The sequence below is a fragment of the Panthera uncia genome, assembly GCF_023721935.1.
Source record: "Panthera uncia isolate 11264 chromosome C1 unlocalized genomic scaffold, Puncia_PCG_1.0 HiC_scaffold_4, whole genome shotgun sequence".
In the NCBI taxonomy this organism is placed as follows: domain Eukaryota; kingdom Metazoa; phylum Chordata; class Mammalia; order Carnivora; family Felidae; genus Panthera; species Panthera uncia.
In genome coordinates this window covers 83,900,414-83,926,990 of record NW_026057585.1, presented here as the reverse complement: position 1 = coordinate 83,926,990, position 26,577 = coordinate 83,900,414, and the positions used below count along the sequence as shown (strand labels likewise).

Sequence of the window (26,577 nt, the reverse complement as noted above, 5' to 3'; positions counted from 1 at the left end):
AGCCACCCATGTGCCTCACCATCATTTTTCTGATTTCGGAAATGTTCCTCTGGTTGATGCCTCCAAGTTTCTCATTCCATTCTCCACATCTGTCACCCAAAAAACAAAAGTTATTTAGTTCTTGGGAGACGGATGTAATGAATTGAAAATCACCTGCTCTGTGAAACAGTAAGATTCTTCTAGGAGTATACAAATTATTTACTGAATGTTTACTATGTTCCAGGCACCATGCTAGGTGCCAAAATACAACAGAAAACCAGACAAGGTCCACCTTCATGGAGTTGCCATAATGTAAGAAAGGCAAAAGTTAAACAAGTTCATACGTTAAGTGGAAGAAAAGTAAAGCAGGGTAAAGGGATATAAAATGGCTGAAATTTAATTATTTTATATAGTGCGATCAGATAAGTTTGTCACCTTATGGAGTCACCTGTGACCTGATAAGAGATAGGACTAAAGAAGAATATAAAAACAGGGGCACCTGGCTGGCTTAGTTGGTAGAGCCTGCAACTCTTGATCTCACAATGATTTCAAGCCCCATACTGGGCACAGAGATTACTTAAAAAAATAAATAGGGGTGCCTGGGTGGCTCAGTTGGTTGAGCATCTGACTTTGGCTCAGGTCATGATCTCACAGTTCATGGGTTCAAGCCCCACATCAGGCTCTCTCCTGTCAGCACGGAGCCTGCTCCTGATCATCTGTCTCCCTCTCTCTCTGCTCCTCCCCCACTCATTCTCTCCCTCTCTCTCTCTCTCAAAAATAAACATTTAAAAAATGTTTAAAAAAATAAATAATTTATGAAAAAAAATAACTTAAGCTATGAAGATACAGAGCAAAGCTGAAGTCTAACGGCAAAGGCAAAGGCTTTGAGACAATAGTGGCTTAACATGGTCAAAGCAGGGACCCCTGGGTGGCTCAGTCGGTTGAACGACCAACTTTGGCTCAGGTCATGATCTCACAGTTCGTGGGTTCGAGCCCCGCATCAGGCTCTGTGCTGACCTCTTGCTCAGAGCCTGGAGCCTGCTTCAGATTCTGTGTCTTCTTCTCTCTCTGCCCCTCCCCCGTTCACGCTTTGTCTCACTCTGTTTCTCAAAAATAAATAAATGTAAAAACAAACAAACAAAAAAAAAAACCATGGTCAAAGCAAAGTAGCCAGTACAGCTGGAGCAGATTAAGTGAGGGGAGTGAGAAACTGGTGATATTGCACATCTGGTAGCAAAATTTCCACCTCTGAACATAGCATTTGTTGTTGTTTTTGTTGTTGTTGTTGTTGTTGTTGTTTCTTACATTCCATTTGGTTTTGTAAAAATGGGCTCACTTTGGCCTGGTCTTATTAAAAAAACCAAACACCCAAAGTTAATGGGCACAGAACTAAATGAGGTAGTTACAAGAGCCTGGAGAGTAAGACGAGAAACCCTGGCTCTAATTCCCACTCTGCCACTACCTTACACTTTGACCTTGAGCAAGGGTGTGTTTGAGCAAGAGTGAACAAGAATAGAAGCAAGTGAAGGTGAAAGGGAAGGCACAGAACCATCATAGGGCTTTGAATACCATGTTAAAGAATCTTGACCTTGTCCAGAGGTTTCAAAGGCAGGTTCCTACAGAGGCTAGACCTCTAATGTGAGTCAAGTGGTCTATGTGTTATTATTATGGAAACTGAGAACTGGAGGAGACATGCCCAGCTACTTAGACCTGCTGATAGCACCAGGAATGCAGGCCCAGTGTTAACACATCTTACATGTTTTCGAAGATAATTCACAAATTGGGAGATTTTACATAAAATCTCCTACTTTTTATTTTTATTCTGAAATTTTAAAATTATTTTTAAATCTCCTAATTTTTATTTTTTTTTAATGTTTATTTATTTTGAGAGAGAGAGTGAGCACATGAGTGGCGAAGGGGGAAAGAGACAGGGAAAAAGAATGCCAAGCAGAGTCCACAGTCAGTGCACAGCCTGATGTAGGACTCGAACTCATGAACCATGAGATCATGACCTGAGCGGAAATCAAGAGTCAGATGCTTAACCAACAGAGCCACCCAGTCGCACCTCCCCTCTCTAAGGGATTTTTTTTTAGTTACAAACATAATACATCTTGTCATTATTAAAAACATTTAAAGAACTGTATAAAGAATCTTATAATTTCTCTATCCCGCCTCCACTTCAGAGGTAACTGGATGCTAACAGTTTGTTTCAAACTGTTTATCTTTCCAGACAGTTGTTGCCTCTGTGTAATCATATGATATCTATGAGATTATTCTATATATATCATTTGCAACTTGTTTTTTGTTTTAACATTAAAACCTGCACACCTTTTCATTTCACACAGAGCTGCCTCCTGTTTCTTTGCAGCAAGATGTTCCATTGTGTGGGTGAATCTGTTTCTTACTTTAACCAATCCGCTTTGATGGGTATTTTGAGCGCTTCCACTCTGACACTTTTGCAACAACAGAACACCTAACAGGAGGAATACCAGCTTAGGGCAGAAAGCCTGAAAAACATTAGAAAACACAAAATGGGATAGATATCATTTCGTGTTATTTCTTTTTTACCTTTGTACTTCCCTGTATTTTCTAAATTTTCTCCAATAATATATGTCATTTATAACTTGGACGGGAAACACATAAACCAAAATCAAATGTTCATTAAAAAGAAGAAAAGGAAAAGGAAAGAAACGAAAAGCCAACGGAGTAGTACCCGCCCCCTTCCGCGAAGGCGGAGCCAGGCGGAGGGAGGGGCGGGCAGGCAGGGCCTGCACCAATCAGAGCTCGGTTGATAGGTAGAGTCAGGAGATTTGGAGCTACTCCCCGCCCCACAAACCGCCTCCGGGCTTGATTTCCTAAACCAACCTGGAAACCCGCCTGGGCCTAACCAGTGCGCAGTTGCGCAGCTGGTATTGGCTGCCATATAACCGCGCCCATCTTCCTGCTCATTGGCTGCCGCGGTTTACGAAAGAGGAGCCTGTTGCTGAGTGAAAAGAAGTGCTGTAGCTTTTTCTAGGGTGAGATGTTAGGACTGTAACCGTCTTGGGTGACTTTGGGTCAAAAAAGCAATGATACTAACCACATTTATTCACTTCCTGCTAAGTGCCAGTCTCCGTGCTCCAAAATTCTAAATGTTAATGGTTAAACCACCTTTCTTGAACACCCACTATCTGTCAGTCACTGAGTCAGATATGTTAAAATAAGAACAGTAACAAAATAAATAATAATTACGGTTTGTTGAGCGCTTGGTCTGCATCAAGCCTTGTTAAGGAATTTGTATGCATTAGCTCACGTCCCCACAGCAGCCCTGTGGAGGTAAACTTGATTGCCCCATTTTACACAGCAGGAAACTGAGTTTCAGAGAAGTGACATGACTTGCCTAGGTTCACACAGCTGGGAAGGGTTAGAACTGGAAACTTGAACTCCGATATCCTGAGTCCACGTCCAACTTATTTTGGGGACGGAATGGGTACAGACTCAGTAGGAAGAGATGGGACGGGATGGTGGCAAGATGCTGGAAACATTACTCCAAGCACAGGCCTCGGGGTGACTGAAAATGGACAATGGGATGTGTAGAGCTTCTAGGAGTGGAGAGAGGGAGGGGAAAGAGAACAGAGAAAAGCCAGTTGTTTTCCTGGAAATGTGAGGCTCCCAGGGCAGCCTACAATGATGCAAGTGACCCTGCATTGGAGGCCTGAACTAAGGTTCTAGTCTCTGCTCTGTGACCAACTTTCTGTGGGCCCGCAGGCTTCCTGTCTGTAAGATGAAAAGAGTAAGCCAAAACAGGGGGAAGTACATTCAGGTAGGGAGGTCTTTGGGAGTATGGTCCATGCTGGCATCGGAGAATCCTCAGCAACCACACAATCTTTAGCTGTTGCCTGGACTCTTTTCGGGACCTTCAGGCGGTGACATGGGACTGGACAATCCTGTAAACTCAAAATGGTTTAGAGGTGGCCCTCAATCCACCCTTTCTTCCCTCCGTCCTTTCTGAACTGTAGCAGAGTCTTGCCTGCAGGGGGCGCTGAGGGCTCGCTCAGCCGATAAAACCAAACTGAAATTCGTAATGAATTATCCAAAAGAACCCAGCTGGTCAGTTTTTGTATTTTATTTACTAAGAGGGGTGAGGCTTTTGAAACCTGAACGTTTCTGTCCGCAGTATGCAATTGACGAAACTGAATTATACGCCTTGCCCAAATCCCTATACGGCGGCTCTGAAGGTTTAGAGCTCATTTCAGTTCCTTTGTTTTACAGATAAACAAATCCTAAAAGCTAAAAAAAAAAAAAAAAAAATCACTTTGGGTCACATGGCTAAAAGCTAGCATCCAGGTGCCTGACTCCAGGGCAGTGGTCTTAGGAGATAGTTGGCTTTGTTTCTTAGAGTCTATGGTTGTCCTACCCCTAAAGCACAACTCCAGGGCACAACCTCAGTTCTGCTGTAAGGCTTGGCAGCTCACGACCTGTGAGCCAGAAGGTTCTTCCTGGGCACCTAGCACAATGCCTGCTTAATGAGTGATTAAATGGACGAATGTGTGAATAAGCCTTGGAGGGTGGGTCTGCTTTTGGTTTTATCAAATCCGTTAGAGTTAGGTTTCTTTCCTAAAAGCTCCCCCAAGGCAGGAATTGTATTCTGAGCTGGGAGGGGGTGTGCGTGAAAATAATAAAAAGAGCACAGAAAAGTACCTCTGGGGTGATAAATCACAGCCCCAGATATGGTCAGGGTACAAGGTTATTATAGCAGAGTGATTCCAGAATTTGGGATTTGAAAATTAATTCAGAAAGAATGAATACAGAACAGAAGAGAATCCCATTAGGGTTAAAATCTGTGAGAGGGTCTGAAGCTAAAGAAACCTCAAAAACATTTCAAATCCAATCTAGATGTATCTTCAGGGCTGGAATGTGATTGAAGAATAAAAAAAGCTTTGGCCAATCAGTGGCCTCAACATAGCTGATGCAAGAGTCGAGTGAGTATGGCAACAGGAGGTGGAGATCTTTGCCGAACCGAAAATACAAGGTGTGGGGGTGGGGAGGAATAAGCCCAGCCTGTGTCACCAGGCCGTGCTGTGCTGGGCAAGAAGCTTCACTGCTGGATTTTTCAGAGCCCAGGATAGTGCTTGGTACACACTAAATGGTTAATAAATATTTACTAAATAAAAGAGAGAGGGAAGAAGTGGGAGCCCTGACCAGCAGGTTTGATCTGAGTGGAGCTGGTTCAACAATTCATCTTTCACTGGTTTCTTTTGCTTAGACTTCGACTGCCCTAGCCACCTTCAAATGATAACTTGGCTTTTCACGGAGACTGTCCTATAGAGAGGGATGTGCTGGCCCACCAATTACAGGCCACTTGACAATTATATTCCTCACTCCCAATTAATATATTATAATTCTACTCTACGCATTACTTCCTTATGCCAGACTGCTTCTTACAATTCATGTCCTCCTCTCATCCATGGTGTATGTAGTTTCTGCTTTGGAGTCATGCCTGCCTGGGTTTGAAATCCTTACTCAACACATTACTAAGCTATCTTGGCCAACAAACCTCTTGAGCCTCAGTTACCTCATCTGCCAAATGGGGGCATAATCCATACCTCACCAGGTTGTAGTCAGAGTTACATGAAATAATAGACGTATCCTGGACTATTGTTTGAGCTCAGTAAATGGTAGTAGCTGTGTCTCTTCTCAGCTTTCCTTCCTCAGAGACTGAGTCACAAAAGCTCATCAAATTGAGAATATTTGTATCTTTTGCTTTTTCTTTTCACAAAATTACTTTGCAAGTGAAGCCTTGCGAATAATTTAGTCGTTTCCTTGAAGATCCTAAGGGATTATTTTACAGAGGAGGGTAACTCATATTTATTCATTCAAAAATGTTTGCTGAGGACCTACTACATGTTGGTGGGGGACACAAAGGCAATTAGACACTGCCTCAAAGGAGCTCTTCGACAGCCTGGTGCAGTCAAAAGAAGATACTGTATGACCTTGACATGAAATTTTACCTTCTGAGCTCAAGTTTCTTCACTTTGCAGAAGTGATCAATCACATATTCCATTGTTAGCTGAAAGGAATGGGTAAGATAAGCAGAGATGATAACAAGGCTGCATCACATTTAAAGATCAGTGGTATAAAGAGGTAGAAACAATGTGTTGAGGAGTGGAGGAGTGGAAGAGATTATTTTCAGCTGAGCTGAAAAAGCAACCCTTTCTGTAGGAAGTGGCATTTTTGAAGGCTTCATTCAGGCCACAAACACGCATGAAAGCATTGCATGTTGGGTAGGATTTCAGTGGGCAGAGATTTGCAGACAGAACCACTGGAAGAAAGGTTTGAAGGCCAAACAAGAAACATGGATGTGGTAGGTGATAAGACTGGAAAGGTAGAATGAGGCAGATCTTGGCAGATACCGTCAGTCTAGAGGTTTGACCTTTATTCTTAGTTGATGATATACCAGTAACACTTTTTGATCTAAACACTGACACTAACTACAGAGTAGATTTTAAAAATGAAAGCTGAGGGGCACCTGGGTGGCTCAGTTGGTTGAGTGCAGGACTCTTGATTTGGGGCAGGTCATGATCTCATGGTTTGGGAGATCGAACCCTGCATTGGGCTCCGCAAACTGAGCGTGAAGCCTGCTTGGGATTCTTTCTCTCCCTCTCTCTCTCTGCCTCTCTCTCTCTCTCTCTCTCTCTCTCTGAAAATAAACAAACATTAAAAAAATAAAAATGAAACTGAATCTGACATATGGGAATTTACAGGGGAATTCAATTCAAAGAAAGATTCAGTCACCAGGGGCATATTATTGGCAGGACAGGTGGCACAAGGCAGAGACAAAGATTTCAAGACATGGGCCCTGCCCTCAAAGAGCTTATAATCAAAAAGGTCAGATAAGACATGCATGTAGTGGGGCCTGGGTGGCTCAGTCCTTAAACCTCCATCTCTAGATTTCAGCTCAGGTCATGATCTCAGGGTTCGTGAGTTGGAGTCCCTCATGGGGCTCTTCGCTGACAGCGTGGAGCCTGCTTGGGATTCTCTCTCTTCCTCTATCTCTGCCTGTCCCTCTCCTCTTTCTCTGTCTCAAAAATAAATAAATAAACATTAATAAAAAGACATGTACACAGAAAATTACAATACAAGGTAGAGTGGGGTAAGTGTTATAATAGAGCCCCCGGTCCAAGTGCCTCCTTGGTTGCTCAGCAGAGGGTGAAATTCATTTCCTTCTTCCAAGAGGCTGGAGGCAGGAGACCAAATTAGAGAGTCATCCTTGGAGTGGTAAGCCTACTCTCATAAGGTCTCACAGGGGACCTTGGAGGTCATCTAGTCCACCCTCGCTCCTGCTCCTGCCAGGATTCTCTCTCCAGAGTAAACAATGACTTCAAGATGGAAACAAAAAATGGAGTTCTAAAGAAAAACTGTCAAGGAAGAGGCTGTGGGAAGGAACAGGAGGTGAATTCACCTTTGAGGTGCTGAAGTGCTGGTAGAAGCAACTTATTCCCAAATGGAGCATTGCAGTCCAGGAAATGGATGAGATCAGAAAGAGTGCGTCTGGAGAGAGGAGGGATAAAAACAGAAACCGGGGAACACCCACGTTCCAGGGGATGGAAGGAAAAAGAGGAGTCAGAGAAGGAGTGGCCAGAGAGAGAGATGTGAGAAGAGACCCAGTAGAACACCTTACCTCAAAGTTTCTAGAAAGGGAGTGGCCGGAATGGAAGACAGGACTGGAGGCCCCGAGGAAGCAGAAGAGAGGAAACTGCAGCAATAGGGACTGAGGTTAGACATGAGGTTACCAAGGACCTTTCAATGAATGAAGGCTTTTCCAGGGACCCCACAAATACGATGCATTCCCGTGCCTGGTACATTTTACGGTGGAGCTCTCCCGGAGGCCAGGGGGACAGGGCTCTGTTCTAATCTCCAAAGATTTGGGGTTTGGCTCTGTAATTAGCACCACCTCTCCTAACCGTAACCAGCCCCTGCAGGAACTGAAAACCTAAGGAACATACTTGGGAGGGACTTCACACCCGACTCTCCGGCCCAGCCCGGTGAAGTCCCGTTTCATCACACAGCTCTAATGACTCTCTTGGCAGTCACTCTCGTCTGAAATTGCCAACGATCTGATTAAACCCTTTGCGAAAGTTTGCAGCATTCATCCCGGGTTGACTACAGCTCCCAGACTTCCCCGGCGCTTCCCGGTGCCGATTGGCCGAGCAGTCGGATCCAAGGGGAGGTGTCGTCCCCGCCTCCCCGGGAAACAGGCATCTGATTGGCTGCGGCGCGGGGCTTTTGTGTCCCCGCCCTCCCCCGAGGACCGCAGCCGGCTGAGCGGCGCTGCTGGTGTCAGAGCCCGGCGAGCGTTGGCAGTTCCGCGGCGGGGATGCTGAGGAGCGCTGGGCTGGCGAGCAGCCGTGGCCACTGCGGACTTCCGAGGTACTCCGGGCCGTAAAAACCCCTGGGCCGCTGCCAATCCCAGGTTCCTGGGGCCATTCACCGCTCCTGAAGCCGGCCGAGGCGAGAGTCCAGCGGAGCAGCGGCTGTTCCCTGATTCTGGGCTTTCGGAGCGTTCTGGAACCCCGAGAGACATCCCGGGGCTCTAGAACCTCCCCAGCGGCCCCCAGTCCCGGCTTCCTGCGTGCGTCTGTACAAAACCCCCTCGGGTGCACCGGTCGCCGGCGAGCCGTGGCCGGATCCTGGCACACAGCATGATCGTTGCAGACTCCGAGTGCGGCGCGCAGCTGAAGGGCTACCTGCCATTCTCCCCGGGCGGCGGCGGCGGCGGCGGCCCCGGGGCCGGAGAGGTAAGCAGCGCTCGAGCGACGCCACTCTTCCCTTGAGCCCCGAGCCGCGGCCGGGCTTCGGGCTGTCCCGGGCTGAGTCTGTGCTTGCCCCCCTCCCCCCGCCCCGGCTCGGGGAGGGGGAGTGGAGGCGCGTAACCTAGGAATGGGGTTGCATCAACTGGCACTCTCGGCCCCCTCCGCTCCCTCCCCCCGGGTTGTGGAACCTTCCCTGGCTCCCTAGGACTCCTGGCCAATGAGAGGGGAGCCTTCTCGAGGTTATCTCGGGTTTGGGCTCTCGACCGGAGAATCTTCAAGTCCAGGCAAATCCCGGCAGCCGCGGCTCGACCGACCACTCCTCCTCCCCGCCCCCTTCCGCAGATTCCCTTCCTCTGGGCTGGTGCTGGCGGGCGGAGGACTCTTTCTAGGATACGTCCCAGTGCCAGTCTCCCAGTGCGGGGATTGGGGCACCTGGGACTTGCCAACGGAGGTCAACCTCGTCCCCCGCCCACACCTGCACCCCCGATAGGAAGCGGGGGAGAGCGGGCGCTCCAGGGCCTTGGCCAGCTGCCGGGTACGCGGCGGCGGCGGCCAAAGCTGGGGGAGAAGGGGAGAAATCCTGGACGCGGCTTCCGAAGGCGGGCGGCGATTAGCCTGCGCCCTGCTGACTGGTCTCGGGTCCCAGAAGTTTGCTTGGCCGGGACTCTTTGCGGCGAAGCTAGGAATAGCCTGGGCCTAACCTGACACACCTCCTGCTCCCTCCCCACACCCATCACCACCACCCCCGACGACAATGGACATCTTATCATTTCTTAAACCCCTACTAGATTCTGGTCTCCAGGTTTTGCCTTTTCTCCGAGTCCTCAGGACTAAACTAGCAAAATATGAGCTACACTGTAGCCCCATTTTCCAGGATGAGGAAATTGAGGCCCAGGAAGGGCTACGGAGAGACTTCCCTTCACTCACCGCCACCAAGTAGCTCATTCTTTGGCCTGGGCGCCTCTAGGATTCCCTAGTGTGCTTGCCACTACATAGTTTTGCTTGTTTTTATTTCCAGGCCTGGAGTGTGGTGCAAGTGTATTGCTGGGGCTGGGAGTCTTGACAAGTGCCAGTCCTGTGTGACCCTGGAGAAATCGTTGCCCTTCTCTGAGCAGCATGGTTTCTAGGGGTCCCACCTCCAGCAGTGGATGGTTTGCGTCCTGGGTTTTCAGTGGGCTTGTTTATCCTTCCCCACCAAAGTTTAGGAGCCCCAATGTGGAGGAATGAAACGCATGCCTGTCACTGCTCTGCTGAGTGGCTTTGGCCAAGTTACTTTACCCTCGGTCCATTTCTTTCTTGGAGGGTGGGAGCTGGATTTCTTGTTATTATTGAGAGCATCTAGCCACTAGAGGGGTGCTGGGTTCCAGTCCCAGCGTTCCCATTGCTGGCTGTGTGACCATAGCCAAGTGATCACAACTCTGATCTGCAACTTCTTCCCATGGAAATTTGATAGTATCACTGAGGACTGTTGGGAGAAATGACAGAATACAAGCAAAGGCTGAAGCACAGTGCCTGGAACTGAGTCAGATATGCTTGGTATTGTTAGAATGTGGTCATTTCCCTTTCCCCAGAGTGTGTCACAATGGGGTGCCTGAACCTGTCCCTCCTGCCTGAGGTGAGAGCTGGCCCATCCCTCTCTGAGTGCCTGGGAAGTGGCCTGGGGAGAAGAGAGTGCCTCGGGTGGTCTGGGCAGGCTCTGAGGGAGTGGCCTTTAGATGGAAGCCACTGTCAGCAGCAGGAGAAAGATGTTGATATCTGAACCCTTTCCACACACTTTTTTTCTCTCTCTCAAGAAAAGAAGACCTTGGGAAGATGTCTACTTTAAGCAGAATCCTTAGAAGACAGCAGGGCGGCTGGACTTACAGAGCCTGGTGCCCTGGGCCCAAGGGAAGACCCACATGTACAGTCCCTTCAACTCTCATCTTTTCACCACATGCCCTTAACCTAAAGGGGTCAAGGTCTACAGACTCTAGGACTTCACTCTAGGACTGGTAGTGTGTTTTCAGAGCCCTCTTGGGCTCTAGAATCACTTCCTCAAACATCACTTCCTCTGGGAAGCTTTCCCTCCCCCCACCCCCCATAAGTCCCTTCTGCATGCCCTCCTTCAGGCCTGCTTCTCTGTTGTTGGAGCTTTAATGCTATCCATAACGTAACAGTCCTGTAATCGGGCGTTTTGCGTCAACTTTGCTGGACTAGAGACACTCTGGAGGTCACATCCCTAGCACTGTTCCTAGCACCTGAGAAGCGCTTGTAACTCTTTGCCCCTTGTTGGCTCAGCTGACACTTGGGAGCTGTGCATGCTTTGAAGCCAGATCTGAGCCTGTCTGGAACAGGACTCAGAAAGAGCCTCAATGAGCTGTCTCTGAAGAAGGAATAATAAGACCTATTTCCCTCAGGGTAGTTGTGAGAAATCAGCCAGATCAGATGTATAAAGCACTTAGCCTAGTGCCCAGCCCATGGCGCCACTCACACCAGCCTCCTTCCAAGGCTGGAGGGAAGAAGCTGCTTGAGCTCTTGGTCTCCCTCCCATGTGTAAACCCAGACAAGGATCCGAGTTCTGCAGGCAGCTGCCCATGGGGTGTTGTTGGGGGCGAATCTCTTCCCTTCCCAGCTGGTAGAGTGACTTCATAGGTATCTGTAGCTGAGTCCTGGGGGTTGCAGGCTCTGGATAGAAGACCAAGAATAAGGCCTACTCCAAGAGGCTGATGTGGGTGATGGACAGAACCCTTAGAAGCCAAAGTGAACTGAGCACACATCCTAGGCTGGCCACTCGTCAGCCGGTGCTTAACCTTTGGAAACTTGATCTTTCTTTGTGGGCAACATAGAGACCTCCACCCCCAAAACTGATGAAGATTATATAGTACCTGTGTGCAAATGCCTGAGCTAATATAAAAATTAACATTTAGTGAGTGCTTAAATTAGGAGCCAGGCATTGAGCTGGGCAGGGTGATCCTCTTCACAATTTGCCTGCCTGTTCAGGGGCCACCCAGAGGGACTTCAGTGTCACTGGGGTAACAGGGAGCCGGATCTAGTGTGTGCCCTCAAAGTAAGAAACAACACAGTATGACAGGTGCTGTGGCTGGGAAAAGTGGATCCCTCGGAATGTGGGCAGGGAGAAGCTTCTGGTGAACCCCGGGTGCAAACCCTGACTTGACCTCTCTGAGCCTTATTCCGTGTCTGTAAAATGCGAACCCTCAGAGTAGTAGTAGATCCTACCCTAAATGCATGTAAAATGCTTAGCTGATGGTAATCAGTGTTGTTACCTTCCATCCTTATGGACTTCCTACCCCAGGAAATATGGGAGGGCTGATTTGGAGGCATCATCTCTTGGCAGGAGGACCCTGCCCTGTCTGCTTCCCCTGAAGTTCTGGGTGTCAAGGTCAGAGAAACTTTCAGGGTATTGGAGCTCTGGACTGGAATCCACTTGGTCTTGCCTTCAGGACTTTGTATTTTCTGTTCCCTTTGGCTGGAATGCTGATCCCCTAGATCTTTATGGGCCCTGCTGCCTTCTCATCAACTCATTTAGATATTTGATATTTAGATAGCAACTCAAAGGTTCCCTCTTCAGTAGCTCTCCCTGTCTCCTTAAACTAATATATTGCATACTCCCGCCCCATCATACACTCCCTCATTCATCTTTTTCATTTACTTTGTATAATCTGCGATTTGAAAGCCTGTTCACTGTTTGTCATTCTCCTTTAGATCATGAATTTTGTGAAGGCTGAGACTGTCTTTTCACCCCTGTTCTCTTGTTGCCTGCATTGTAGTCATCAGAAATATTTGTCGAGTGAACAGATTAACTCTGATTCCACCTGGAAAGCATTTAGCACAGTGCCTTATACTTGAGAAAATGATCAATAAATGGTGTGAACCAATGGCCTTCCACCCCAGCTGTAAATTATGCTGGGCCCCACCCAATTAAATTAGAATCAGAGGTGGGACCTTGACATTGGCATCTTTTTAAACGGGATTTTATACTGCTTGGGTTGAGAAGCCCTTGCTTGAAATTACAATGAGATTAACGGTAGCTGACTTTTGTTAAGTGTTTAGTGTCATAGAGGTACTTACTGAGGTAAGGGGTAAGGGCTGTAGAGGTATTATCTCATTAAATCCTCATGACTACCCAGTGAAAGTGGGTACTATTATCTCCATTATTTGGTGAGGAAACTGAGGCTCACACTGCTAGCAGATAGATAATAGGTGGTGGAGTTGTCATATGATCCCAGGCAGTTTGGTCAAGAGCCCCTATCGTTTAACTGTACTCTATAATTATCATCATGGTGTCACCATCATCATAATTAGGAATGAAAATATTGGTGGGTCCAGACCTATCACCTAAAGGTATCAGTTCCTTCCCTTGACAGCTCCTGGGGCAGATTTTAGAGAGAGAAACAGTTCCTAAGGCTGTTCCTCCCCAGGGGAGGCTCCTAAGGCTGTTCCTCCCCAGGGGAGGCGGGGGGAAGCCCTCCAGGTCCCCCCACCTATGGTTTTCTATCTGCCCTCTGGTCCCCTGAGGGGGAGGCCCAGATTGTGGAGTCAGCAGTCCTTATCTCCTAGACCTAGCTGTTAGGCTTTTTTCCTTTGGTGAGGGAGGAGGGAGATTAAAAGTGAGTACTTGGAGATTGTGGTAATTTTCTGTACTGGACTTGGACCAGCCTCGCCTGGTATCTCCCAGAAGTGTGGGCTGAAAGGGCCCCGAGACATTAGCCCAACTACCTTTTTTGTCCAAGATTAAGGCCCAGAGAGTCTTAAGTCACCTTCTCAGAGTCACACAGCAAGTTAGTAACAGAACTGGTGCTCAGACCTGGGACTTCCAGATCCCACCGTTCTTTCTGTGTGGGCTTTCAGAGTTCTGCTTCCCTCAAGAGGCTTTTGGCCATCTGAGGAGGAAGTTTCAATTATAATCTTTAGTCCCTGGACACCTGGGGATTGGTATTAAGTCCGGTTTCCAATGAGGAGGGAGAGTTAGGGGGACACCCTCTCTGTCCAGTGAGGGCATGACTCTGGTTTGGGCAAACTGTTTCCAAGGCCGGTACCGAGAAGAGCCTCCCTCCCAGTTATCAAAACAAATGAGTAAATAAAACATCCTCTCTGAACCCCACCTCTCAGACTAGGAGCAGATTTAGTGAGTATATGACTCCTGTGGTTTCTAAAGAGTCTCCAGCACATCAGGTCAGAATAGCTGCTACCGTCAGCTTTCTATGTCCTGCCTGGATTCCCTCCATGCCTCTCTGCTTTCTCTGTTTTCTTCCTTCACAGATTAGTATGAATGACCTGGCCCTGCCTTCCGCAGAATGTGATCTGGTATCAGGGAGACCTGAATCAGACAATTAGAAGACAATGGTTTCAGAACCAAAAGCACTAGGAATGGTGGGGTCACAGATAAGGGTCATCAGAAGGTTCCCAGACCTGGAAGACTCTTAGTTGTGCAAAAGGAGTGACCAGTGGGGGAGCAGGGGGCCTAAACCACTAATTTATCTGGAAGGCTAATGGGAGCTGGAGTCAGGGTTTTAAGCCAACTGATGAGATTTGCACTTGAGAAAATTTCCTTTGGCTGCGGAAGGTTCGCCCTCCTGGAAACCACCATGTCGTGGACTCGTTAAATGTGCTCCTAGTTCCAGAGGTATAGTTCAGGGAAGATGTTTTCTTTATTCGTTCCCTTTGTTAATTTGGTAGAGGATGGGTAGGAGAGGGAAGGGCCACAGAGGCAGGGAGACCATCGGTGAGGCTGTGGGTGGTGATCTAGACAAGGGCTGGTTGTAGTCTATGAAGTGGTGATGGTGGGAAGGATGAGAAGGGAGCATTTGAGAATAACTGAGTCTGCATCATAGGGAATCTAAGGTACTTGGTAATCCGGCTTCAGGATGCAAATGAGGGGGTTTCTTGTATGGAATCTCCAAGGCTGCTAAAAAGGTGGCCTCCTAGAGATGTGCACCATGGTGGCTATATATCTCCATTCCCCACGCACCTCCCACCCAATACTGGGGCTCCTGGGTCCCTGCCCAGTTCCTGAAGAAGTCACCCTGTGGGGCGAGCCCTCTTTTTTGCTTACCCTTTCTCCACCTGCCAACAGGTGTGCATCTCCCACCTGAGCCCTCTGTGTAGGGTGCACCAAAAGGGTGGTTTGAAAAGCTCAGTGTGGCTTCTTGGGTAGGAAGAAAAAGATGGAGAGTGAACTATGCTCCTAGTCCTCTCTTTTACCTCCAACAGCCATGATGTATTTCCTTCTAGGAGCAGAGGGGAAGTCGGACTCGGCGAGGTCCCCGAGGGCCCAGCGCCTTCATCCCAGTGGAGGAGGTAAGTTTGGAAGGGTTAGGAATTCTTGATCCCTGGGAAGAACGGACATGGGACCTTGGGGGGGGGGGGGATAGGGGGGTATCTTTGCCCGGCTCTTGAAATAGCAGCTTTGAAACTACCCTTTCAGGTTCCTGACTCATTTAACCCACAAAGAACTCTATGGAGCATGCATATCACAACCCCATGTTGCTAGGAAGAAACAGGCTCAAAGAGATAAAGTGATAATGACACTGCTAGGTAATAAACTTTTGATTCCCAGAAAAAGGCCTTTTTGCCTTAAGAAGCTAGAACTGTCTATGCTAACTGCTCTTCCTTGACTATACATATATTACTTTTTTTTCAACTTCAAAAGTATTATTTTGTTCCTTATAGAAAGCCTTTTTATGTTTCAGAAAGCTTTGGTCTCCCGTAATCCCATCTCCCAAAGAGATAATCACTGTTACTTAACCATTTATCACTGTTTTCTGGGCTTTTTTTTTTTTTTTTCCATATAGAACCAAGGTCATACTTTACATCCTTTGGTGTGGGGCAAGGTTATTGTTACGTTCCTTATTTTTTTCACTTCCTACAACAGAGACTTCTTTAATCCACGGAGTCAGATCGCTCATTAATTTTTTTTATTTTTAAAAGTTGATTTATTTATATTGAGAAAGAGAGCATGTGCGCGAGCAGGTGGGGAGCAGAGAGAGGATCCAAGCAGGCTCCATCCACACTGCCAGTGCAGGGCCGGACGCGGGTCTCAAATTCACAAACCCTGAGATTATGACCTGAGCCGAAACCAAGAGTTGGACACTTAACTGACTGAACCACCCAGGTGCTCCTCATTCGTTCATTTATTTAACAGATATCTATTGAATGACTAAATGTCAGGCACTGTTGTAGGTGCTGAGGGTACAGCAGAGGCCGAGACAGACAAAAATCCTTGCCATCTTGTAGCTGACATTCTGGTGTGGGGCTGCTGGTGGCAGTGGGGTTATCCTCAAAACACTTGCGCAGCAAAATGTAAAAATAAGTTTCCTCCTATTTCTTTGGTCTTCAGTGAACAAAACAAATGTTTTCTTTTGTCGTCCTCTTTGCTTTCCTAAGTTGGCAAATATCTAACCACCCCCCCTTCCCTCTCCACCCTTTGTAAAGGGAAAGCAAACAGCCACCTGCTGATTATTTATGTCTAGCCCAGAATTTTAAACTCAAGTATTGTTCTTGTATTTTATTTTTTCATCTGTAAATAACCAGTCCTCTTTCATTTTTTTAAGTTTTATTTACGTCAGTAATCTCTACACTCCACGTGGGGCTTGAACCCCAACCCCAAGAGTTGCACTCTCCCCCCCACTGAGCCAGCCAGGTGCCCCAATAACCAGTCCTTTTTTATGATGAGAAAAGAAATAGGTTTTGTTGCTAATCTGGATTTCAGTCCACGTTCTGTCATTTACTAGGTCTGTAACCTTGAGAAAGGAAATCACTTAGTGAATTATCTCTTCCTCCCCTGTGTTCCTTTTTTTGGACATGGTGGTCATTTTTCGTTTTCTCAGTCCCAACGCAGTGAATGTGTTGGGTCTCTTCGGTGTTGAGGGCAGGAGGGGAACCCACCCTCTGGTCACCTTTGATTGGCAGGTCCTTCGGGAGGGAGCAGAGAGCCTAGAGCAACATCTGAGGCTGGAGGCATTGATGTCCTTGGGGCGAGTGGACAACCTGGCGGTGGTGATGGGCCTGCACCCTGACTACCTTAGCAGCTTTTGGCGTCTACACTACCTCCTGCTGCACACAGATGGGCCCCTGGCCAGCTCATGGCGCCACTACATTGCCATCATGGTGAGCCTGTCTGAGCCCAACTCTTGTATGGGTGGCCACGTGGGGGGACTTGGTCTTTCGATTTCTTTGCTGGGTGCTTCCTGTACTCATTTCATGGGACAGGAGAGAGGCAGCCCTGAGCAGAGGAAAGCCCTAGTTTTACCTGATTATCCACAAAATTTTCGATTTTGAAGACAGGCATTTTTATTTATTTTTTAAATTTTTTTTTATTCATTTATTTTGAAAGAGAGAGAAAGCACGAGTGGGGCAGGGTCTGAGAGACAGAGGAGAGAGCGAGAATCCTAAGTAGGTTCCGCGCCAACAGTGCGGGGCTCGGGCCCACAAGCCGTGAGATCGTGACCTGAGCCAAAGTTGGATGCTCAACCAACTAAGCCACCCAGGTGCCCCAAAGAGAGGCATTTTTAGTGCCTGCTTTACGAACTAGCAAACTGAGGCACAAAGGAATCAGGTGACCTGCCTAAGGTAGGACAGCAAACTAGTGGAACTGTGGTTAGAACCTAAGTTTCCCGCCTCTCAGGCAACAGTGAGGCCTGTGACGTCTCCATCCACAAGCAAGGTTCTGTCCACCCCCTCCATAGGCTGCCGCCCGCCACCAGTGTTCCTACCTGGTGGGGTCCCACATGGCTGAGTTTCTGCAGACTGGTGGTGACCCTGAGTGGCTGCTCGGTCTCCATCATGCCCCTGAGAAGCTGCGCAAGCTCAGCGAGATCAACAAGTTGCTGGCACACCGGCCGTGGCTCATCACCAAGGAGCACATCCAGGTGCGGTGGGCAGAGAGGCAGGTCCCGGAGGGAGCACGGGGGCTGGGCCGGGACATGTCAGGCAGTCAGCCCGGGGTCAGGCACTGAGCAAGTCTGGCCTCCTTTCCTCTCCAGGCCTTGCTGAAGACGGGCGAGCACAGCTGGTCTCTGGCGGAGCTCATCCAGGCCCTGGTCCTGCTCACCCACTGCCACTCACTGGCCTCCTTTGTGTTTGGCTGCGGCATCCTCCCTGAGGGGGACCCAGAGGGCAGCCCTGCCCCCCAGGCACCTTCACCCCCCAGTGAGCAGAGCAGCCCCCCCAGCAGGGACCCAATGAACAACTCTGGGGTAAGTCGTGCGGCTGGGTCTTGCTGGGAGAGGAAGCTGGCATGGCCTCCGGTCCTTGGATGGAAGCCACCGCTTCCCTATCTCACACCGAGAGGCCTCAGAAAATTTAGTTGACTTTGAAACTCCCATTTTCTCATCTGTGACATGGGGCTAAAGATCTCTACTTCATGGCAGTTGTGAGGATTAAATGAAACAACCGTGTGGGGTCTCTCAGCATGCAGCCTCACAGACTTAAAGCCTCCCGGGTGTTAGCACTTTACAAATACAAAGCTTGCTTCTTATTTAGAAGGGGGCCTTGTGTGTTTTAATATAAAATTACAGATACTTTAACCATCCCCTTCCTGTGAGGGCAGTTGATGCTCAGAGAAGACATGTCTGTCCTATAGCTTCTTAAACTTCACTTTGGGAAGCACAGAGCACGTGAGCTGCCCAGCACCGCGGCCACCGCAGGAGGCCTTCGCCATCACTCAGGAAGGCCTGGCTTGTGGGAAAGGGGTGTGGAGTTTCCTGGGGCCGGGGAGTGAATGGTCACCACTGGGTCCCTCCTCCAGGGCTTCGAGGCTGCCCGAGACGTGGAAGCGTTGATGGAGCGCATGAGGCAGCTGCAGGAGAGCCTGTTACGGGATGAGGGAGCATCCCAGGAGGAGATGGAGAGCCGCTTTGAGCTGGAGAAGTCAGAGAGCCTTCTGGTGGCTCCCTCAGGTAGAGGACCATAGGCCTCCAGGTCCCAGGGGCTGCCCCCTTCTGACACCGTCTCTCCTGGGGAGTAGGCAACTCTGCATAGCACCTCTTGTGTTTGGAGGCCACATCTCAACCACTCCTTCTAAGAGGTTCTGAGAGTGGACTTTAGGGTCGGACCTGGGTTTGAATCGTGACCTGTCAGCCCTTCCGGCAGTGTGACCACTGAGAAGTCCCTTCCTGTCTCGGGGCCTCAGTCTCCTCCCATGCGAAGGATTGGTTTGTAGGGTAAATGGGACAACAGAAGCAAAGCTCTTAGCACAGAGTGAGTGGCTCCACAAATAACTACTGTTGTTAGGATCGCTAGTATTCTTACTGGGGGCCTTATCCCCCAGGTCCCTGGGCCTGACTCACCTCCTGCCGTAGCGAGGGGCTTTCTCTGGCCCTCCACTCTGCATTCACCGGCCACCTACTGATGAATCAGTAGATGCCCCTGTACTCCGTGCCTGGGCCTCACTTTGACCTCTTTCTGACGTACTTAGCTGACATCCTGGAGCCCTCTCCACACCCAGACATGCTGTGCTTTGTGGAGGACCCCACTTTTGGATATGAGGACTTTACCCGGCGAGGGGCTCAGGCACCCCCCACCTTCCGTGCCCAGGTAGGCTCTCCAAACTATTCTTGGCATTGCTCTGGATTTACAAATAAGCAAGGGGTAGATGGTGTGAGTGCTTAGAGAGTCGGGCACCTGCTCCTTCAAGATTTGATGAGGGAAATGGGAGACCCTAGATCATGACTGGACATGTCTGCGCCCTAAGCTCAGGGGATCCTGATCCTAGGGAGAAGGTCATCACCAAGGTGCATCTTCCTTGGCTTCTTAGGCCCAGACCAAGCAGCAGGTTAGATTTGTGGGGTGGGAAGGAGACATTATAGAGAGTGAAGTTGTGCTCCAGCGAATGGGGCCCCTATGGCCAGCCTTGGGCCCCAAAGATTCTACTCACTGACCCCTTCCCATGTTTCTCAGGATTATACCTGGGAAGACCATGGCTATTCACTGATCCAACGGCTCTACCCTGAGGGTGGGCAGCTGTTGGATGAGAAGTTCCAGGCAGCTTATAGCCTCACCTACAACACCATTGCCATGCACAGTGGAGTAGACACCTCCATGCTCCGGAGGGCCATCTGGAATTACATCCACTGTGTCTTTGGTATCAGGTGAGCAATATATTCCCTCATCCAGGCCTATGTGCACCACAAATCCTCAATCTGAGCTCACAGCTGTTTCCTTTTCTCTTCGTTTCTTTTCCCTTCTTCCTGCCTATACTATTTTTTCAAAGCAAATTTATTTCATTGCTGATTATAAAAGATAGTATGCTCACTGTTTGAACCTTATAAACAAAACTCTTTAATCCCACCCCCTAGAGATAACTATGGAGATATAGAGACAGTGTGTGTTATTTCCATTCCAAGTAGGAGTTCTTCTCTTAGCAATAAATAAGGACAACATAAATGCCCATCAGTATGGGACTCTAAATAACGTTATATCCACCCAGTGAAAAAGTATGCAGGTATTACAAATTATAATGGTCTCTTTATATTGCTATGGGAAATTATTCAAAATGTATTGAGAAAAGAGAAAGCTGGTTACCAACCAGAATCTTTTTGTGCCCCCTCTTTTTTTTTTTTTTTTTTTTTTTACTAAAAATATGTGCATGCATGGGAAGTGTGTGGAAGGTTATACACTAAAATGTTAATTAATAATGGTTGTCTCTGCATAGTATGTGATTAATTACATTTCATCTTGTTACCTAAGTATTTTCTGATTAAGAAAAAAAATTTAAGTTTATTTATTTTGGGGGAGAGAGAAAGAGGGAGAGAGCACCGGAGGGGCAGAGAGAGGGAGAGGGAGAGAATTCCAAGTAGGCTCTGCGCTGTCAGTGTAGAGCCCAATGTGGGGCTCAGACTCATGAACTGTGAGATCATGACCTGAGCCGAAATCCAGAGTCAGATGCCTAACTGACTGAGCCACTCAGGCGCCCCTCTGATTAAAAGTAGATTTTTTTTTTTAATTGATAGGAACATGCTTGATATTTTTTCACTCAGTAATTTATTGTTAACTGCCTTCCTTGTCAGTATGAATGGGTCTCTTATTTATGCTTTTTCACCACTGCATGGTATTTTGTTATGGATGTAGCATAATTCAATCATTTCCCTATTGTTGGATGTGTAGATAGGTTGCAGTTTTTCACTATTGCAAATACCACATGCACTGACTAGCCTTACACCTAAGTCCTTGCGGGTGAGCCGTAGGTATGAAATTACCTGTCAAGGATATACACAGATCAATTTTTTTTTAATGTGTATTTATTTTTGAGAGAGTGAGCAGGGGAGGGGCAGAGAAAGAGGCAGACAAGAAAGAGCCCCATGGGGGCTCAAACCCACAAATCACAAGATCATGACTTGAGCTGAAGTCTGACGCTTAACTGACTGAGCCACCCAGGTGCCCCCAATTTTTTTTTTTTAATCTCACTCTGATAACATTGTGGGAAATTCAAAGAATTAAGGGAAAAAAACCAATTTCCCCAAATTCAACTACTCCACAACCCACATTCACATCCTGTGACATTCTTTCTCCATTGTTTTTCTGCTTTCTAATATAGTTGCTTTTGTGTAATTGGAATTATAATGGTTATTATATTTTTTCAAATATGCGTTTGATGTTTGTAAGGAGAAACAACTGGATTTAGAGTAAATTTAGAAAACAGAGATAACAAAAAGGAGAAAATAAACATCATCCACGATCCCACCTGCTCTTATTATTGTCAAGTGTTTCTTTTCTGTCTTCCCACCCACAAATAACCAAAACATATCATTCTACAAACATAAGATTTTCTTCCTACTCACTTCACTGATTTTACTCAATCAAATGTGTGCATATTTTAGTGAACACATGATCTTGCTTTTCTCACTTAATGGTTTATTCCAAGCATCACATCAACAACAAAAAAAATCCCCAAATTTTTAAAAAGGCACGTGTTCCCTGTAGAAAATGCATGTTGCTAGTTTAAATCATATTTGATTGAGTGGATTGAGTTGTACTTAATTGGGCATCCTCTTGCCGGTCATTGACAGACTTCCAGTTCAGGGGAGGTAGAGGAGAGACAGACATCTTTTTTTTTTAATTTTTTTTTTTTTAACATTTATTTATTTTTGAGACAGAGAGAGAGCATGAACAGGGGAGGGTCAGAGAGAGAGAGGGAGACACAGAATCTGAAACAGGCTTCAGGCTCTGAGCTGTCAGCACAGAGCCCGATGCGGGGCTCGAACTCACGGACAGTGAGATCATGACCTGAGCCGAAGTCGGCCGCTTAACCGACTGAGCCACCCAGACGCCCCGAGACAGACATCTTTGAGTGTGGCACAGACTAATTCCTGTCCAGCTCCCACATCCGGGCTCCCCCATTCTCCAACAGGGTCCTTGCTCCTATACCTTTGTCTACTGAGTCTGTCCTCCGGTTCTCAACCAGTCTTCCCGATCCACACCAGTCTGTGATGACTAACTGGCTCCCTGGACTAGGGAGTGACAAAGTGGCTTCTAGACAGGTCACCAACTCGCTCTTTGACTTTGAACACGTTGATCGGCTTCTCCAGGCTTAGTTTGCCCATCTGTAAAAAAGAATACCATTTCTTTTTCGCTTTGCCTCTTCCTTCTCCAGGGAAAATATTTGTACAGGCCTCCTGCCCCTTCTTCCATGGCCTTTACTATAGTGACCTTGGAGCCAGGCAGAGATGGGTTTGAATTCCATTCCCAGGACAAGTGACTTCACTTGCCTGAATCTCCCATTTCAGCTGTAAAATGGGGCTGATGAATCTGGCGTATTATATGTAATAGTTCTGTAGACAGCATATATAGTAGTTTTGAGGATTCCGTGAGCACATGTTCATGCAGCTCATGGCTAATTCTCTGCAATCTTTGGAGTGGTCCCCTGCCAGTCTAGCAGTGGCCTGTGATGTGGGACATCAGCTACTTTTCTAAGAGGAACCAAACTTCTACCCGCTTCCTACAGTCTGCCTTTTCTTGCCACACGCTGTTCCTCCTTCTGAAGGGTGGGGTTAGGGGACAAGAGTCAACTTCTGGGAGCAAGGATGGGTGATGCTGTTGGGGTCTTTCCGTCCAGATATGATGACTATGACTACGGGGAGGTGAACCAGCTCCTGGAACGGAACCTCAAGGTCTATATCAAGACGGTGGCCTGCTACCCAGAGAAGACCACCCGAAGAATGTACAACCTCTTCTGGAGGCACTTCCGCCACTCAGAGAAGGTACAGCCCACGGGGGAAGGGGGAGTCAGCACCCAACGAGGTATCCCAGATGGAGTCTTCTGCCAGTTGGGACACCTGGGTTCAAATCCTACTCTAGTGTGTGATTTTCACATTTACTACCTATAAAATGGGAACGTGCTTCACGGGGTCCTCAGTGGCAGCCAGGAGGACCTGGGTTCAAATCCTAACATTGTCACTCAGCATTGTGACCTTGGGCAAGTCACTTTGCCCCTCTGAGCTTGTTCTCTTCACAGTGAGAGCAAATGCTGCCCACATTTCAAGGTCGCTGAGGAGGGGGGCGGGCATGAAACGAGAAAACGAATGCCCGGGGGTGGCGCTTGTTTTTAGCTTTGAGGGGATAGAGAGATCAGTGGGGATAAGGATAAATGTGCTAGAAATTCTTCAGCAGTCGTTGTCCCCAACTGCTCCGAGCCTTCGGAAAGGTCAGGGCGTCTTTATGGGAGAGATGGATGAGGTGAGTGGTGACTGGTCAGGGGAAGTGGCAGTCTGGGGGGATGGGGATGGAGAGGAGTGACACCAGTTGCCAACAAGCCCTTGTCTGTGCCCCAGGTCCACGTGAACTTGCTGCTCCTGGAGGCCCGCATGCAGGCCGCCCTTCTCTACGCCCTCCGTGCCATCACCCGCTACATGACCTGACCGCGAGCAGGATCTGGGCCCGGAGCAGCTGACCCTGGGGGCATCCTCCTCCCTGCAAGGACTTCTCTTTCTGGAGACAGACCCTGATCCTTTTCTGTCCCAGCCCCCCCTCCCCTACTCCGGAGGTTGTAGGGCTTGTGTGTGACTTGTAGCCCCTGAGCCGTACCCTCCTTTTTTCATACCAGAACGGACAGGATCATTGCATTGACCTCAGCAGAGATCTCTGCAGAGATCTCAGCTCTGCCCTCGGGAGCTGGAAGAGGAGGACTAGCAGATCGCAAGGGACCATGCCCCTCTTCCTGCCCCTGACCCCAGAGGCGGAGGGCACCGGAAGGAAATGAGCCGAGCTCAGACTCGCGTGCCAGCAGGCTGGGCCGCAGGCATCACAAGTACTGTGGCCTTCCTGGACTGGGAAGTCCCTGCCTGCCCCTGAAAGAGAGGGGTGGACACCTGCAGGGACTGACACTCCAAGCAGTTGTGCCCTTTCTCCTCCTCCTCCTCCCTCACTCCCAGATTTCATTACCTCCCACCTGCCATTCACCCATCAATGTGAAAGTCAGTGTCACAGCTGGTCTGTGTGTTTGGCTCCCCAGAAGCCTGTTCTGTTGGGCAGCCTGAAGGCCCCCTGTTCCCTAGTTGCCCTGATCCTAGTTTAGCACCTTTGACTTTCTTCACCCTCTGACTCTTTTTTTCCCATGCCTGATGGTGTGAGGCCCCAGAAGAGAGATCAAGCACGTCAAAAAAGTAGATTATCTCTAGAGAGCTTGGGGTGTCTGTGGGTCCCTCTGACTTCTGGAGAGGAGGGAGTATTATAAATTCTCTGTATTTTTGGTTCTTTATGGGTGAGGTTCTTGGGGGCCTCACTTCTCTAGCCACAGTCAATGCCTGAGGAGAAGGACAAGGAGAAATCTGTTCTGCCCGGGACTGTACGTGCCCTACAGAGGCCAGCACCCCACTCTCCTATCTCCCACAGCTGTGCCACAGACCTTTCCCAACAAGTGAGCCTTCCTAGGTGGCTTAGGAGGAATGGGCTCAGGGGGAGAGTCAGGAGACCCCAGGGTCTTGTTTGGGCCCTGCCCAAACTGGTCAGGTGACCAGGGCTATGTTGCCAAACATCTTTGACCTCCGTTTTTACAGTCGAAGACTGAAGGCTGAGACTGTATGTGATGTCTGAGTCTCCTCTGGGCTTCTCAGGCCAACCTGCCAGCAGCGAACTGCAAATCTTGCAGAATCTCAAAGGCCTCTAGGGACGCCCCGCCCTGGCAGTCAGTCTCTCCTGGCCACCTTCCAAGGACACCTCCCCCTCACCCCACCCCCCATCCCAGTTTCTGTCCCCTCCTCGATTTAAGTGGATTGCTCGGAGGCAGAAGCAGCCAAGGACCGATCCCAGGCACTTTCTGTAGCAAATAAGCTGTGAATTATGACGTCCCTTGCCTTTCTTCTGGCACGATGTGCCTGCTCTCTGACCAGTTTGGTGACTGAAGAAAGGCAAGGGTCATGATGCTGCTGCTTCTGACCCTCCTCTCTGAAGAGGGACAGAAGAGGAGCCCGTTCAGCGTGCCACATTTCACACCCGTGCAGGCATGGGGAAGCAGCTGGCACCCCCTTCAGGCCTCAGGCCCTCTGTGCAATGAAGCTGAGCAGGAGGGAAGAGGCCCCAGCATTGGGGTTCGGCTTCTAGAAGGGACGTCATGACTCTGTAAATGTCCCCTGGGTGGGTCGGGAGGGGTATCTAGTGTTCGAATGCAGAAATCTTTGGCTTTGCTACCAGTTCTGTATGCTGAGAAATAAAAGTTCACCGAGGTTTTGTTTTGTACTTCTTGTTAATGGGCTGTTTTTCTATTTCCAAGGGTCATGGTTCATCTCAGCATAAGCAGGGAGCTGTGATTGCATCATGGGACTGACCTGCTCGTCCCTACGCTGCCCGGCACTTGTGCCCAGTGACTGCAGGGTTGGGGGTGGTTGGCATTAAAAGTCTGTTCTGTCACTTGGGCGCCCAGCCCTGCCTCCCATCTGTGGCTGGCCTGGCATTGTGGAATAATAATGGCCATGTTATTTTTCTCACTAACCCTGGCCTGGACTTGGAGGCCATTTTTCTGAATCTGCGAGAAAATTTAGACCCAGAGGTAAAGTGTACCTACCACATAGGTAGTCAATAGTGGATCTAGGATTCCAGCCAGAGTCTGGTTGACCCTAAGGCCTCAGCATTTCACCTTGCTGCTTTTCCCACTCTGAGTCTCCCCACTGTAGCAAGAGGGAGGCTGTGTGAGCATCTCTGGAGACCCCTTGTCCCCTGCCCAACCGCATGTTTACCTGCTTCTCCTCACTTCTCCAGCACCAAGGAGACAGAAACAGTTAGATGTTAGTTAGATGTGACCTCCACGTTGTGCCAGGGCCGTTTAGTCGCTGTGTGGTCTTGGTCGCACTTAGCTTCTCTGGGCACCAGGAACTCTAGTAAGCTTATCAGGGAGAGCACATCATGACTAAGAACTAACACCTCTTCTGTTGGCCTCCCACTTCCTCGAAACACTGCTGTCATAAAATGAAAACTGGGTCTCCTCCAAGAAGCCTCTCCTGATTAATTCCGTGTTTCATTTTCCCTTGACCCTCTTCATTTTTGTGGCATTCTATATACTTGTCCTTCCTTCTAAGTCATCCAGGAGGGTAGTGAGAGAACAAATCAGATGTGGAATACGTACTTGGATTCTGGTCTTGACTTGGTCACTTCTTATCCCCAGGTTGGGGGAGAGTTGATTAATTTCATTGGGCCTCAAGTTTTCTCTGCCCTAAAAACAGGCAAAACGTTTTCAGTTCTTTCTCAGCGCTGTTGAATGACTTTTGTCAAATGTTTTCAAATTTACTATCTCAAGCTTCACAACCCTGTGAGCAAGGAGTGGTGTTCCCATTTTACAGATGTGGAAAAGGAACTTCAAGTCAGAGTCTATGAAACACCA

At 48.5% G+C, this 26,577-nt stretch overlaps 1 protein-coding gene across 1 annotated transcript; it reads left to right on the top strand.

Annotated features, from left to right (window-relative positions):
• Window positions 1-8,282: 8,282 nt before the first annotated feature.
• SESN2 (sestrin 2) lies at window positions 8,283-26,354 on the top strand. The gene is made up of 10 exons (XM_049618792.1): window positions 8,283-8,756; window positions 15,003-15,068; window positions 16,680-16,877; window positions 17,456-17,638; window positions 17,753-17,965; window positions 18,517-18,667; window positions 19,186-19,304; window positions 19,668-19,858; window positions 22,822-22,966; window positions 23,537-26,354. The coding sequence occupies exons 1-10, from the start codon at window positions 8,661-8,663 to the stop codon at window positions 23,621-23,623; spliced, it is 1,449 nt and encodes a 482-aa protein (XP_049474749.1). The 5' UTR covers window positions 8,283-8,660; the 3' UTR covers window positions 23,624-26,354.
• Window positions 26,355-26,577: the final 223 nt, after the last annotated feature.

Bases quoted from the DNA above. Each gene is read 5' to 3' on its own strand.
- SESN2 (XM_049618792.1), top strand. From the start codon at position 8,661: ATGATCGTTGCAGACTCCGAGTGCGGCGCGCAGCTGAAGGGCTACCTG. The intron at 16,878-17,455 runs GTGAGCCTGTCT...CCCCCTCCATAG, and splicing joins GCCACTACATTGCCATCATG to GCTGCCGCCCGCCACCAGTG. The intron at 22,967-23,536 runs GTACAGCCCACG...TCTGTGCCCCAG, and splicing joins ACTTCCGCCACTCAGAGAAG to GTCCACGTGAACTTGCTGCT.